General features: G+C 41.3%; 1 protein-coding gene across 1 annotated transcript; it reads left to right on the forward strand.

Annotated features, from left to right (window-relative positions):
- The first annotated feature begins 867 nt into the window (after nt 1-867).
- RBM22 (RNA binding motif protein 22) lies at nt 868-10717 on the forward strand. Its single transcript, XM_046000939.1, has 11 exons — nt 868-1001; nt 1443-1496; nt 2452-2481; nt 3312-3444; nt 4714-4814; nt 4917-5089; nt 5887-6087; nt 7272-7436; nt 8183-8271; nt 8485-8616; nt 9663-10717. The coding sequence occupies exons 1-11, from the start codon at nt 948-950 to the stop codon at nt 9791-9793; spliced, it is 1263 nt and encodes a 420-aa protein (XP_045856895.1). The 5' UTR covers nt 868-947; the 3' UTR covers nt 9794-10717.
- The last annotated feature ends 5858 nt before the right edge of the window (nt 10718-16575 follow it).

The raw sequence follows: 16575 nt of genomic DNA on the forward strand, positions 1-16575 counted from the left end.
TCTCACATGGGAAAATATATACTTACCATTTGATCAAGTAATCACATTCCTTTGTATTTACAAATGAAGACGTATGTCCGTACAACATATATGTGAATGTTTATAATTTTTTTTATTTATATTCACTGAAATCCGAAACAACTCAAATGTCTATCAACTGGCATATGGATACATTTATATATTAGAATTCTCAGCAATAGAAAGGAACAAATTACTGATACGTGTAGCAGTATGGATTTGTGGTTTCATCATTTACTAGCTACAGGACCAGAAGAAGCAAGTTACCCAATTCTAAATTCTAAACTTCAGCTTCCTTTTCTATTTAAAAAAAAAAAAAAAAAAAAGACACCATATTTGCCTAGAGGGTAGTGGTTGCCAGATAAAATACAGGACATCCAGCTAAACTGGACTTTCAGATAAACGAATCACTTTAGTATAAATACGTCCCAAATGTATTTATACTAAAATGTGGTTTGTTGTTTATCTGAACTTCAACTTTAACTAGACGTTCTGTGTTTTTGCTTGCTAAAGTGGGCAACCTTACAAAGAAATTGTGATTATTAAGATACTGACACAGCGCAGTTCGCCCAGCATTAGGCATAATAAGCGCTCCATGGGAGCTAACGCTGTTTTAGTCCCAGCCCCTCTTTCCTTACTTGTTCCCTTATTTTTTCGCTCCATTTTAAAATAAATCAACTGTACTTGTGGCCCTTCTTCCCAACCAGTGACCAACTCCAAGAGAGCACCCGGTTGCTCTCAACTAGCACTCCAATTGTAAAGCGAAGACACCCTGGGTGACGTCATGACGCACAAGGGCCGCCCCCAAGGGCGCCCAAGACGCATAAATAAGACGTCAACGGGCCGGGAGCCAGCCTCGGGGCCTGACGGGATTGTGGCGGTCCTCTTTCCCAACTCGGAAGCCACGGCTGCCTCCAGACGCTCTCAAGATGGCGACCTCTCTGGGTTCCAACACCTACAACAGGCAGAACTGGGAGGATGCGGTGAGTATGCCTGCGGGAGGAGGACAGAGAGAGGCGGCGGAGCCGGGCCTCTTTCGGGCAGGCAAGGCCGTGGCGGTGGAGCGGCCGAGGGAATTCGGGGCAGGAGCCAGCGCTGCGGCCTAGCTCGGCCAGAGCGGGAGACTGGAGGGCGGCCCTCCTCCTCGGGGCTTATTGGGAGAGCGCTTAGCCAGGGACCTGGACCAGCCCGCTTCACACCCTTGCCCTCTCCACGCACTTCGAGCTAGTCTTTTCTCCCGCCACCTGCCGGAAGTGCAGACAGCGCCCCCTCCCGCGACCTGGCCCGTGCTAGACCTGGGGTTCCTGCCCCACCGTGTCCCCCACCCTCGCTTCTCGCCTCCCCTCCTCCCGTCCCCGCGAGTGTGACTGAGGTGGTAGGGTCTTCGGAGCCTGGCTCTCAACTAGATTTCCCATTTTCACCAGGACTTCCCCATTCTGTGCCAGACGTGTCTCGGAGAAAATCCGTATATCCGAATGGTGAGTGATCGCGTGTGAAACGGAAGTTATTCAGGTTCTGCCAGTGTTGTGGTGTTCGCAAGCTGTCCATGAAATGCTACTCTTAGCCAAGCCAGAGTACTGATGCTCCTTTACTAACCCAAAGCATAGGACGATTTGCAAAGGACTGTCATGCTTATTCTGTCTTTGGAACTCAGTAGCAGTCCTGAGGTTTAGGAGTGATAATATAACAGCTAATATTTGTTGAGCGTTTATTTACGGAGCAGTTAGGTCTGTTAACCTGAGGCAGAGACAGTTATGTCTTTTCAATATGGCAGGTAAGGAGCGGAGCTTGGAATTAAATTCAGATATGTTGCCTCCAGGAACCTTAGCAAGGTAGAAGGAGAATCAGGACTAGATAGTAGGTGTCCTGACTCCTAATCACATGCCTTTTGGCCACTGCCCCTTGTAGTTTCTTTAGTGTAAAGTAACCCCATCCTTATAAATGAGGGTAAAATAATCAGTAATTAACATTTAATGATTAGAATAACGCTGTGTTGTGATCGATCTCAGAGATCTTGATTGACTGTATACAGAGTATCTATCTGCACAGGGTGGGTCTATACTAGTTACCCCTGACTAACCTTTATAAAATGGGCTGGCCAGAGCTATGTCCTCCGTGATTTGGGGACTGTGGGAACTGTTAGGAATTTTAATTCTTAGGAGAGAACTTGGGAGTCAGAAGTGAGCCTAAGAATTGTGTCAGTGAAAGATACATATTTGCCTTAGATTCTAAGATTCTTAAGAGATTGTGATTCATAGTAGCTGGTTAGAGTACATCTGCTCTCCCACACCTCCAGTAGGTGGTCCCCCACCACCACTTTGTTAGGAGGCCAGGGGTCTCCAGACACATTTCTTGGGTTGTCTTTAGGGAAGGAGCAGACATCTAATTTTTGTCTTTTTGTAAACTTGCTCTTTTTTATTTTTTCTGTTTCAGACCAAAGAAAAGTATGGGAAGGAATGTAAAGTAAGTATGTCTGTTTAAGAATAATGATTTGATTTTCCTTTTCTTTTCAACTTGCTGGGCTTCTCCAGTAAAAGCCAGTGCTACATAGACTTTCATATTATCCTTTATATACTCATTGACTGTTAACTGTTTAGTGTGAGAGGTAAGAAAGTGAGCCCTTTAATGTAAAGTTTCTTTTTTTTTTTTTTTTAAGATTTTATTTATTTATTTGACAGAGAGAGAGACCACAAGTAGGCAGAGAGGCAGGCAGAGAGAGAGAGGAGGAAGCAGGCTCCCCGCTGAGCGGAGAGCCCGATGCGGGGCTCCATCCCAGGACCCTGGAATCATGACCCGAGCTGAAGGCAGAGGCTTTAACCCAGTGAGCCACCCAGGCGCCCCTAATGTAAAGGTTCTTATCCTGGTATCTGTGGATGGGCTTTGAACCCTCTGAGATGATATACTGAGTGTCGTCTGACAATGCACATAAGGGTTTTAGCAGAGGAGGAGGGTCATAGCTGTCATAAGATTGTTAAAGGAGTGTATAGCACTCCCCATTGCCCTGCGCAAAAGGATTAATGGTCCTGTTATTAGTGGTGGTTATCTCTGGTGTGGGGAGGACTTTGACTTTGCATATTTCATTTCTGTACTATGTGAATTTTTTAACTCCTGGGGAAGGGTGTTGTAACTGGGATTGAAATATCAGATGGTATTTGGACTACATGGTTGCTAGGGTCTCCTTTAAACTGTAGAGTCAAGGATCTTTCCTTTCAGTCTCCCATTGTTATTAAGTTTCATGGCCTTATTGTCTAGATCAGCACCATTAACACTCTGGCTCTCATTTTGCTTTCCAGATCTGTGCCAGGCCATTCACAGTGTTTCGCTGGTGCCCCGGGGTCCGCATGCGTTTCAAGAAAACTGAAGTGTGCCAGACCTGCAGTAAATTGAAGAATGTCTGTCAGACCTGCCTCTTGGATCTGGAGTATGGTATGTCTGCCCTGTGTAACAGATCTGAAAGCATGTAGATGCAGGTGCCGTAGACGACAAACCGATCTTTTTGTTTCCCATTTCTCACCCCATCTCTGGTTCTGACCTCACTTTGGAATGCCCGCTGTGCTCTACTTTTCCTAGAAGAGGAGAATCATACTAGCCCATTCTAGAGCCCTTCTGAACAATAGGAACTTAAGGGAACTTAAGGGAAAAGTTGGGAATTGATCAGAATTGGCCCAAATCTCTCTCATATACATCCCTATAGCCAAAGTGAAAGGAAGACATCTTTCCTATGCTTCGTAATTTCTTTGCCTTGGGCTTCTTTCAAGAGTCAAAGCTCTTTCCCATAATCCTTACCAGAAGCAGTGGCTAATTGTGTTTCAGGTTTTTGTCTCAACTGTGTTTTTAGGACTGATAGACTATGACTGTTTCTATTTTAAGAGTAACTGCTTTTGAGGGTTTTTTTTTTAACCTACAGGTGACTTTGTTCATGGAAAAATACTTTTTCAATAAGAGTTGCTACTATACAATAAATTAAAATGGAAAAATCAGTTTATATGTAAAGTTCAGAAAGATAGCTGCTAATCGAAGTCCTGGTCACATACTGTTTAATATTATTTATATATTTGTTAAAAGTGTTCTGGTTCTGGAATACTGTGATCCTTACATGTGTGTTACTATCCAGAGGATCTGTAATACAGGCTTAAAAGTAACTCATTTTGGGGGCACCTGGGTGGCTCAGTTAAGCGTCTGCCTTTGCCTCAGGTCATGAACCCAGGGTCTTGGGATTGAGCTTCCATGGAGCTGCTTCTCCCGCTCCTTCTGCCTTCCTCCCCCACTGCCTATGCACGGGTGTATGCGCACACTTCCTCTCTCTGTCAAATAAATAGATAAATCTTAAAAAACAACAACAACAACATTTTTTACATTTATTTTAAACGCTGTTGTAATAAAAGCTATTGTTTATTATATAAGCTATTACTTATTCACTACAGGTCAAGTCTGACCATAACCAAATGTTACTCATCTAAAATATGTTCTAAAACATTGATTTCAAATTTCGTGACAGCTCAGGAATTTGGACATTTTCATCGAATGCTCTGTGGTAGTTTGGGCCTGATAGCAATAAAATTTTGAATAAAAATAAAGCCTCTGATACCTAGGAACCTGGAGAGGGGAGTAATGACGTTGTATTCCATGCGCAGTTGAGTATGGATTTGTTTTAAAATATATCTTGAGGGTTTTTCCTCTTTTCCTTTGTGCTAGGCCTGCCCATCCAGGTTCGTGATGCAGGATTATCTTTTAAGGATGACATGCCAAAGTCAGATGTTAACAAAGAGTACTACACGCAGAATATGGAGAGAGAAGTATGCTGCCACTTTCGTGATGTAATTTTATATTTGGTAGACTCCTAGTGGTTTGGCACAGTCTATACAATTTATCTTTTTGAACTTTTCATTCCTCTATAGATTTCCAACTCTGATGGAACGCGGCCAGTTGGCATGTTGGGGAAAGCCACCTCCACCAGTGACATGTTGCTCAAGCTGGCCCGGACCACACCCTACTACAAGAGGAATCGACCCCACATTTGCTCCTTCTGGGTGAAAGGAGAATGTAAAAGAGGAGAGGAGTGCCCATACAGGCAAGAGCTGGATTGCACTTTCATTATTGGCTTTCAGATACTTAGTCATTTAAGAAACGACTCTTTCTGATTTAAAATCTCTAGGTTTATACAACTAGTATGATAAATGTCGCATCTTAGGGCTAATACATTTAGAAGAGCTTATTGAAATTACTGTTTTCATTTGTAATGGGACTTCTACTCATAACCAGGCCTTGGGAAACTAAGTTGTTATGCCATATGTTGACTCTAAAAGTTTCCACCTGAGAGCTAAGTCATCGCTGTCATGGTGTACGTGTGTAGTTGAAGTCCAGCGAAGGCCAGGCCTCTCAAAGGTAGGTGAGTATGTTTCAGTCAAGCCTGCCAAGCATCTGGCCTGGGAGTTCTTGATTTGGGGTTGGTTCATCTTATACCCACAAAAATAATTATCTGTGCTTTTTTCTGGGCCTGGTCCATAGCTTTAATGAGACTGTCCGTGGCATGCAAGACGTCAGATACATTAAGAACCATTGACCTAGAGAAGGGTTAACCATATTTTGGTTACGTTTTGTTTTGAAGTGGATTGTGCCAATTTCTTGATAAAGAAACTCTGTTACCTTAGATGGCCATTTAAATGGCTTTTAGGAGGCTGGCAGGTCTTTGTGTAATACAGTAATTCCTTTGGTATTAGCTCTGTCGTGATAATTATGTTTTGGTATGACTGTGGTTTCTAGTTCAAAAGGCATTTCTGAGTATGTGTATGTAGCTGCTATTGGGTGATACCTGTAAATTCTTTTCCTTTGTTTCACCTTAATGCACTGTTCTTTCCTGAACCATAGACATGAGAAGCCAACAGATCCAGATGACCCCCTTGCTGATCAGAACATTAAAGACAGATATTATGGAATCAATGATCCTGTGGCAGATAAGCTTCTAAAGAGGGCTTCAACAATGCCTCGCCTGGACCCACCAGAGGACAAGACTATCACCACGTTGTATGTTGGTGGCCTGGGCGATACCATTACTGAGACTGATCTGAGGTTTGTAGATAAAAATTTCATGAGCTCTTTCTGCTTTTAACTGCCCTGGAATACTTTTTTGGCAAAAATACAGGGAAGCATGATAATTTGGTACATTTTTCTTTAGCCACTCTATAATTAGTATCATGCTGAGTAGAATCTTCATAAAATTATCCTTTCTGATGTCGGAATAGTAATGTTCATCAGCCAACAGTGCTTACTTGATCCTTGATCCTTGCGTATAATAATGATTACATGAGTTTTGGTTTTTTTTTTTGGAGAGCATGTGAGTGGGAACAGGGGAATGAGGAGCAGAGAGGGAGAGAGAGAAACTTAAGCAGGCTCCACACTCAGCATGTCGCTGACATGGGGCTTGATCTCACAACCTTGAGATCATGACTTGATCCTAAGTCAAGAGTCAGATACTTAACTGACTGAGCCACCCAGGCGCCCCTAAATGAGATTCTGTTTGACCTAATATCCAGTTAGAATTTCTAAACTACAGCACATATCCAAGTGTGATTAATTATGTAAAGGAGGGAGAACTTGGAAATTACAAAACTCGTACATTTTAAATTGTTAGCTTTTTAGAGAGATTTGTAGTTGATGTATTTGTATTATCCTTGGCTTGTATTTTGCTTGGCTGGTTGGGACTTCTGGATAGATAGTGATGGAAATTACCTCTTGCAAAAAGATAAATGAAGAAGAATCTCCTGTAAGTGTGTAACACGCCCTCCGTGGCCTTCTCCATTAAACCTGGTCTATGTGAGCTAGGCCATCCCTGCAGTGGCAGACATTTCCCTGCTCCTCCTCCCTTTTGTTTCATTGTCATCGTCATTGTCGTTATTTTACAACCTTATTATAACTTTTAAATGTTCTTGGTTCATGAGCCGTGGGGGCTGTAGTTTGCCAGACCCTTATGTCCGGCTTAGGTCCCTAAGGAACCTGCTGGGGCCCTTTTTCCTCCAGGCAAAAAACCACTGAGATATTAGTAAACCTTGTTTTACTCATTTTTTTTTTTTTTTAAACTCTCAGTGAGTAGCACCCACAGTAGGGTAGGGTATTGGGGGGACTATCTGCAGGTGGTTAGACAGATAACCACGGGGCCACCTGCCTCGTGAATCAGCGGAAGAGTGAATAATCCATCACAATCTCCTGGGAGTACATCCATTAACTCTCCTGTTTCTCTGCCTGTGTCCCTTCAGAAACCACTTCTACCAGTTTGGGGAAATCCGGACAATCACTGTTGTGCAGAGACAGCAGTGTGCGTTCATCCAGTTTGCCACGAGGCAGGCTGCAGAGGTGGCTGCAGAGAAGTCCTTTAATAAGTTGATTGTCAATGGCCGCAGACTCAACGTGAAATGGGGAAGGTGAGAGTTAGACTCCTTTAAAATATCTTCGTTGAGATTTTCAAGAAAGTGTTCCATTATCTGGGGGCTAGATTTAGTCTATTCTGGTGAATAGATTTAAATCAGTAGGACTGTTAAAAAGAATTTTTCATTTTCTAACACTTCAATCTTATGACATTGGGAAAGTCCTGCTTTGGAAATTCATTCAGGGTTTTGCTGTAGTAATCTACTTCTTTGAAGGTTCATGTTTTTTGTGACCAGCTATTACAGTTCTAATGTGATGCCAGGATATGAAAAGTGGATTTGAGGGTTTACAAATGCATTAGACCTAGAGTCCGCCCTTCAGAGGCCAGTTGTCCAGTGGAGAAGAAAAGCTAATTCTAGTTTGAAAGTGATGATTGTGAAAGAGAGACTCGGGTGAAAGGCCCTGGAGGTTCAGAGGGAGGACAGGTTTCTGACTTCGAAGCAGGAAGGGGATCTCGAAGAGCAGCAGCGCCCCAGACCAAGTGCTTTCGGTGTGCTAAGTCAGCACTGTGCCAAGCACACAGAGGTCGCCTCTTCTCATCCATACGTTCCCTGCAGATTTTGAGTCAGGTCTTTCTGGCATTAAAACAGTTGCTTTTACCACTCTGCACTGTGGCCTTTATGGGGAAGGAGTGTTTGCCGAAGAGGAGGCAAGGATGAAGGATCTCTGCTTGACTGAGCAATCTGAGAAGCAGAGGTGTGAGAGGAGGTGGGACCAAGTGCTGACGTTGTGTGTCTCCCAGGTCCCAAGCAGCCAGAGGAAAAGAAAAAGAGAAGGACGGAACCACAGACTCCGGAATCAAGCTTGAGCCTGTTCCAGGACTGCCCGGAGGTGAGTGCAGACTTCGTGCCCACCCAGTGGCTTGCTCACGTCAGGTACTCACGCTGCCCTGACATTCCTCAGTGCGAGGAGAGGCCTGCTGGCTGGCTTCTGGCTCCTGCAGCAGCCCTTTTCTCCCAGCAGCAGCCCAGGATTTTACAGGAGGGGAAAACGATGTTGCACAATCATCTTCCCTCTGACTGTTGCCTCTTTTCTGTGCTGCAGCTCTTCCTCCTCCTCCTGCAGCAGAAGAAGAAGCTTCTGCCAACTACTTCAACCTCCCCCCCAGTGGACCTCCAGCTGTAGTGAACATCGCACTGCCCCCGCCTCCTGGTATTGCCCCGCCCCCTCCCCCAGGTAACATCCATAGTCCTTGTCAGTAAATAGGTCTAACTTAGCCCAGAAAAATCCTGTGAGAGTCTGTCTTCACGCCTTATTATCATGTCTAAATTCTTTGAGTTTGCCCCATAGAAGTCTGCAAGTAAACCTGATTTGTTAGGATCCCTGATCTTTGATTTCTTTTTTCCTGGCCTGTCAACGAGGAGAAAGTTGCCAGTGTTCTAAAGATCTGAGTGTATGTTTATCAGAATGGGAGTTACTGGATTACACTGATCTACCATCAGTGTGTCCTCTGTTTTAAACTAAATCCTCATTGATGCCCTAGAGGGTCATTGCTTCAAGGGGATGTATGTGTCACTGTATAAAGCATTCATTACCTGTCTCTAAGAGCGCTTGTGCCAGGACGTAAATTCGGTAAGTCTTGTTACAAAAAATGTGTCAGATGAACTAAACAGTGTTCTTGGTCTTGTAATTAAGTTAAATTTTGGCTCAAGTTACATATGGCTTTATCTTTAGTGGGTGGGGAGGGGACAGTAATAAATGGTTCCAGGACCAGTGCTTGGTATCGCACTGCTCTAGAAGCTGCCAGTGACAATGTGAAGAATGTAGGTAAATCATAAGTGCCCGATTCTCCTGCGGCAGAGTCCCCATCCTCTTTAATGAAGTCCTGCTTTCTGAACACCCTCCATTTGAGGATAAAGCATTGTTGATGGTGGTGACAGGGTCTTGCCTCCACCTGATGTCTTCCTCCCTCCCAAATCCTGATTGGATCCTGTCCAGTAGGAGTGGCATGTTCGATAGACACCAAAGGTTCAGATGACATATTAGCAGATACCTTGAGTCCTGTGGAGTTTTCTTTTGACCTGGTGTGAGGGGACAGATTTCTAAAGCCGGGGAGGTTATCACAGGTATACGTTCCTAAGCAGTTCTGTGACTGACATGTTCTGAAGCCCTTTGTCGGTATGGTTTCTGTGTAGGTGGTTTTGACCTTAGAAAGATTCAGAGGTTTGAAAGGTTGTCAAGGAAACTGCAAGCCTAACTAATTTGTCCTCTCCCACCTGCAGGTTTTGGGCCACACATGTTCCACCCAATGGGACCACCCCCTCCTTTCATGAGGGCTCCAGGACCAATCCACTATCCTTCTCAGGACCCTCAGAGGATGGGAGCTCATGCCGGGAAACACAGCAGTCCCTAGCACATTATCACCACTCCAGGGCTTTACAGAAGAAAGGGCGCTGAAAAAATCCCAGTACATGAATCTTGGAATAAATATATTTTTCCTTCCTTTGTAGTTTCCATGGTAGCTGAATGTGTTCAGATGTGGGCAGTCAGAGAACGACAGCCATGCTTCCCTACACATATTCCAAGGATTGATGGACCTCAAATAAGCTGCCATTAACACATCTGGTTACTGCTATAACATTACTAATCAAACTTACTTCTATGGCAAACAAGCAACTGGGTGAATTGGATTGTCTAACGGAGTTACCATCCCAATTAGATGTTCATTTTGTATCTTCTCTGGGGGGAAAAAATTGACCTGCAGTAAAATCTTTTTGACCATTTTTATGTCCATTGGGTATTTTTCCTTTTTATCATCTGCAAAAAGATTACTGTTACTAATCATTGTAGTGGCATGAGTGTGATTTAACACTTCAGAAGTCAACATTAAAAAGACAAGTAGAAACCAGCACCCAGCACAGCCCAGATCTTTTCTTACCTCTCCTTTCCTCATTTATTACTAAAGGAATCTGGCGGATAGTTTTACCTCTGTGCGCTACCAAAACAAGACAAAAACAAAAATTGCTTTTTATTCCCGTCAATTGGATGGAAACACAAATGTGGAGCTGTGCATCATTGAGGAAATCTGGTGTCTGGGATGAAATTAAAAGAGCTTCCTGTAAAACACGTGAACAAACTGAGCCAGAAGGCGCCTGTGCGTGTTGGAAGACTGTGACCTGCAGCTGGGACTGTCACCTCTAGCATTCACCTTCGTGTGTCTTCAGCGTCTCGTCCTCAGCCCCTGCTTCTGGCCAGGGGATTCTGTTTGGTCGTAGAATGTTTGGATATAACTGAATTGTAGATGGTAAAAATAATTGGATGTTGTGTTGTGTTTTTTGTTTTTAAAAAATTAAAACGGGTCAATTTTCCAAACGTTGTCATAGGCTTATTTCTAGATTGTTTTCCTTATCCTTTGATACCTCATCTTGAGACCAGTAGAAGTTGGAAACCCGTAAATTTTTGGCTCAAGACTGTTTTGATTTTTATTCCTGTATCCATTTTGTGATGGGAAAAAGGCCCTGGCCTTTTTAGTAACTACTTACGGGTATGAGGTTGAAATAAGATAATGCATAGAGGGCACTCAGCACAGAACCTGCCATGTGGTGGTTGATAAGTGGTAGCTTTAAAAAGTCATTGCCATACTATACAAGTCATTTTAAGATTTTTTTTTTTATTTTATTTATTTGACAGTGAGAGAGAGAGATCATAAGTAGGCAGAGAGGCAGGCAGAGAGAGAGGAGGAAGCAGGCTCCCTGCGGAGCAGAGAGCCCGATGTGGGGCTCGATCTCAGGACCCTGAGATCATGACCCGAGCCGAAGGCAGCGGCTTAATCCACTGAGCCACCCAGGCGCCCCTATACAAGTCATTTTAAAGGGAAACAAAAGTTTTCTGAAATTCCATTTTTCTGGAAGTCAATTCCATGTCGTTTACCTAAAATAGATACTTAATGGGAGGGACATAACCCATACAATACCCATTTTAGGTTCCCTGGAGAACTTTTTTTTTCCTCTAGAGGGCTTCACCTTGGCTTTTTTTGTTGTTTTTTAATTAAGATTTTTTTTTAAGTTTAAAAATCTAGAAGAATTTAGAAAATTTGATTTAATTTCTAGTAATACTGAATGTGAATCAATGAGGGTACTTCAAAGTATTTTGACACCATTTTGGGTGGGGTTGGGTTTGTTTTTGTTTTTGTCTTTAGTCTACTTTCTAACATGTAAAAGATTTTGAGCCAATTTGTGAATAAGATGTGGATTACATATAGTGTTTTAATAATTGCCAAGTTTATATCTGTACATGTATACACATATATAAGTATATGACTCCCAATTGTATATTTTTGCCTTTTTGAGAAAGAGGAGGTTCTAAATTTTGTGCACTGTCTGGCTATGGATATATATTTTTTGAAAAGCATAATATACCAGCATAAATTGAAGTATAGAAATGATGCTCAATCTTTCTTGAGTAAATCAGAATTAAGAGCAATTAGATTTTGACAAAAATTCTTAGGTACTTAACCAACTCCATTTCCTTTTCCTCTAGGGCACACAGCTGGGGGCACACTTGGTGAAAAGTAACCTTTGCCATTCTCAGACCAGGTCTGTAAAAACATCTTACTTAATCCCATAAGCTCTTTCCTTGTGTGGCTAGACACATGGGAGAGTGCTGAAGATGGGAGAGTCACAATGGAAGGAGCCTGGGTTCTCTATCACTGCCTTGAAGAGAGAGCATTGGGATGGGAGGAATTTTTGTTACAGTGAGCTGTCGAGACCTAGGGATTTATCTGTTACAGGAGCTAGTAACAGAAATGTAGTTGACTCTCAACACACAAAAAGAAAAACCCCATTTTTGTTTACAGCAAGTAATGGTTTAAACAGACTCTGGAGCCAGATTACTGTGTTTAGATTCTCACTTGAGCACCTCCCAGCTGTGTGCCCTGGGGCACATTACTTAACCTCTGCCTACTTGTCATAATGCTTCAGCCCCTAACCCTTCTTGCTGCCTATAGTATTTTGAGGTCCTCCCCTCCTGGAGAAGGCTCAAAAGGTACAGCATCATGACAGCTAAACTAAGGCAGCTCATAGGGCAAAGAGTGATGTGACAGATATTTTAGAAGCCAAGTCAGTGACCCACTGTATTGTCACCTGAAATAAATGGAAGGGAAAGAGGGGTCTAGGATGACCGCCCCCCTCCCCACCCCCGGCCCACCAGTTCTCTGGTTTGCGCACATGAGTGGAAGTTCCCTGACAGAACGTTGGATAGGGTTGGAGAGTGAGATTGGAAAGCTGGGATAGGAAAATGAGTCCAAAGTGGGGTTTGGTAAGTTTAAGTCACCTGTGAGACCGGTGGCAATTCCTAGCCCAAGAGGAATTGGAGCTTAAGAAAGATCAAGATTTGGGAGTTGGTGATGAAGTAGCATTTGAAGTTCTGGGTGTGGAGTGAAATCCTGCAGGATAGGGATTCAGAACATTAGTCTTAAACCTCAGTAGGTTAGTTCCTTCCATGGGTCTAAGTAAGTGGGTGAGGCAAGGACCACCCTCTGAGAAACACTGGTATAGGACAAAACGGCTTTCTAAGTTTAGAAAAAGTGATCCTCCATAGAGATCCTCTAGTCTTCGAATTCTCCGAACATTTTATTATGAAAATTTTCTAACATACAGGAAGGTTGAATGAATTTTAATGGGAGCAATCCTATATTTACTCTAGATCCACAATTAACATTTGGCCATATTTGCTTCACCACAGATCTGTATTCCTCTATGCACCCATCAATCTTTTTTTTTTTTTTTTTTGCATTTCAGAGTAAATTGAAGACATCAGTATACTTCACCTTGAAGCACTTAAGCATTTAGATAATTAACCAGAGTTCAATATTTGTGGATTTTCTAGGTAAAATTTACATAGATTGAAATGCACAGATCCTGAGTATGTTATTCAGGAATTTTACCGTTGTATCCATCTATGTGACCCAAATCCCTGGCAAGATGTAGAACGTCACCATCATTCCAGAAAAATTTCCCCTATTCTCCCCAGTCAACACCCACCCCTCACCAATCTCCAATACGATCTAGTCGCATTAACATCAGACAAGGGGACTTCCTGGCAAAAACTATTATTTTGATAAAGAGGATCCTTACCTAATGATAAGCCCATAGTCATAGTGTTTCTTAAATTCCACATCTGATTGAAATCTTAGGGTATTTGTCTTTCTCTGATACACTGATTGATTTCTAAATGTCAAAGAAACGTTGCCTTTCTGGGATAAGCCTAACTTAGTCATAGTTTAATTTTCTTAAATTTTTTAATTTTATTTTTTCCACTCTTATTGAGATGTAATTGGCACGTAACATCGTATCAGCTTACGGTATAGCATGTAATTTGATACTTGTACATATAGCAAAATAATTACCAAAATAAGTCTAAAATAAGTTCCTATCCATCACCTCACATAGTTACATTTTTTCTTATGTTGAGAACTTTTAAGATCTATTCTCTTAACAACTTTCAAATATGCCGTACAGTATTGTTAACTACAGTCACCATGCTGTACGTTATATCCCTAGAACTTACTTATCTTACAGCAAGAAATTTGTGCCTCTTGACCACCTTCACCTTCATCTGAAGCCCTTTGACCCAACACAGTCATAATGTATTTTATATACATATTTATATATCATGTATCTCTATATTTATGATTTACACATATATAGATATATAACATATGTTAACTATTAATATATAATAGTATATAAACACATATATGTATAATATATAAATATATACAATTATATATATAATACATATATACATATATATAACTTGGTTTTTCTGTGTTTATGTTTATGAGAAATATTGATCTTGAATTTTCTGTAATGTCTTTGTCAGTTTCCTTCTGGCTTTATCAAATACCTTTGGAAATGTTATCTCTTCCTCTATATTCTGAAAGAGTTTATGTAACATTGCAATTATTTTTTTCTTAAAAATTTGATGCAACTCACCAGTGAAGGAAGCCCTTTGGGCCTGGAGTTTTCTTTGTGGGGATATTTTTTCCTTTAGTTTTAAAACTTTATTTTGGAATAACTTGAGATTCACAGAAAAGTTGCAAAGGTGTGCAGAGAGTTGTTACTATTCACCCAGCTTCCCCGGATGTGAACGACTAATATAGCCATGGTATTTTTGTCAAAATTAGGAAGTTAACATTCATATAATACTATTAATTAAATAGTCTTTATTTGAATTTCACCATTTTTTCCCCTCTAATATCCCTTTTCTGTTCCAGAATCCAACATAGTCTACCACATTACCCGAGAGTACTGGTGAGCTATTTTGTAGACTGTCTCTCAACTTGAATTGATCTGATGTTTTCTCATGATGAGTGTGGGATTATGGATTTGAGGGAAAAATATCTCAAGGGGAAGTGCCCTTCTTACCATGTTATATCAGGGATTTGAATAGCATCGATGTTAACCTTATCACTGGGTTAAGGTGATGTCTTCCAGCTTTCTCCTTCATAAATTTACTGTTTTTCCTTTCCTGTGTTCTATTTTTTGAAAGCAAGTTGGTAAGGCCAATCTATAATCAGTAGGATGGGAATTACCTTTAATCTTCTGAAGAGGAAGTTTCTACATACATTATTTGGAAGTCTTTTGTGAGGAAGAAAGAAGGTTTGTCTCTTCTCCCCTGTTTATTTATTTATTCAATAATTTATTTATATCACTGTGAATTCATGGATGTTTACTTTATTCTTTGAGTTATAATCTTTTATTCAGTGGGTTGTCTTTTCACTGTCTTGATCTTACACTGTTGGTAGGAAGGCAAGCTGGTACAGCCACTGTGGAAAAGCAGTATGGCCATTCCTCAAGACTTTAAAAATAGAGCTACCCTACGACCCAGCAATTGCACTACTGGGTATTTACCCCAAAGCTACAGACATAGTGAAAAGAAGGGGCAGCTGCACCCCAATGTTCATAGCAGCAATGTCCACAATAGCCAAACAGTGGAAGGAGCCAAAATGCCCTTCAACAGATGAATGGATAAAGCAGATGTGGTTCATATATACAATGGAGTATTATTCAGCCATTAGAAAGGATGAACACCCACCATTTACATTGACATGGATGGAACTGGAGGGGATTATGCTGAGTGAAATAAGTTAAGCAGAGAAAGACAATTATTGTATGGTTTCACTCACATGTGGAACATAAGGAATAGCATGGAAGACCACAGGGGAAGGAGGGAAAACTGAAGGGGAAGAAATCAGAGAGGGAGACAAACTATGAGACTCTGGACTCCAGGAAACAAACAGGGTTTCAGAGAGGACAGGGGTGGGAGGAGGGGTAACAGGGTGATGGGTATTAAGGAGGACACGTGTGGTGATGAGCACTGGGTGTTATCTGCAACCTGTGAATTGTTGAACACTACATCAAAAACTAATGATGTTGGCTAATTGGACATCAAAAAAAAAAGGATCCTTTGATGCACAAAAGTTTTAAATTTTGTATGTTCATTTTATGAAGTGTTTCATAGTTGAAAATAATGAATATTCTCTAATTTGGTGGTACAGTTTCCATATTTTCATTTTATTGTACAAGTTTCCTATATCATTACTCTGTCTGATCAATAATTGAAAGAACTGTGTTAAATCTTCCACTATGACTCTGGGCTTATCATTATGTAAGGATCCTCTTTATCACAATAATACTTTTTGCCAGGAAGTCCCCTTCTCTGATGTTAATGCGACTAGATCGTATTTCTTCGGGACAACATCTAACTCTTTATCCTTTTCCATTTCTTTAGTTTACCTCCGTGTCATATTCTTAGGAGTGCTATTTGTGAAAAGCATAGAGCTGGAATTACTTTTTACCCAAACTGGAGAGTCTTTAAATTGCTGAGTTGCATACATTTACATTTATTATAATAACTGAGATATTTAAATGTATTTGTACTTTAATTCGTGTCCCTTTAATTGCTTCTTTTTCCATCATTCCTGCTGTCTATAGAGTTGATCTCTGTGCTCACCATTGCTTCTTAGATTCTACACTTTTTTTCTGGATCCTTCCTAAAGTATGTTCTTTCGTTCTTTCAGGAGTTAGTGGGAAATTCTCACACTATTTGTCTGAAAATGAGTTTATTTTGCTCTCACCTCTTGAAGATATTTTGAAGATATTTTTCTATTATTGCTGTCATTTTAAATGTCGT

The sequence above is a fragment of the Meles meles genome, chromosome 3, assembly GCF_922984935.1.
Source record: "Meles meles chromosome 3, mMelMel3.1 paternal haplotype, whole genome shotgun sequence".
Lineage (NCBI taxonomy): Eukaryota > Metazoa > Chordata > Mammalia > Carnivora > Mustelidae > Meles > Meles meles.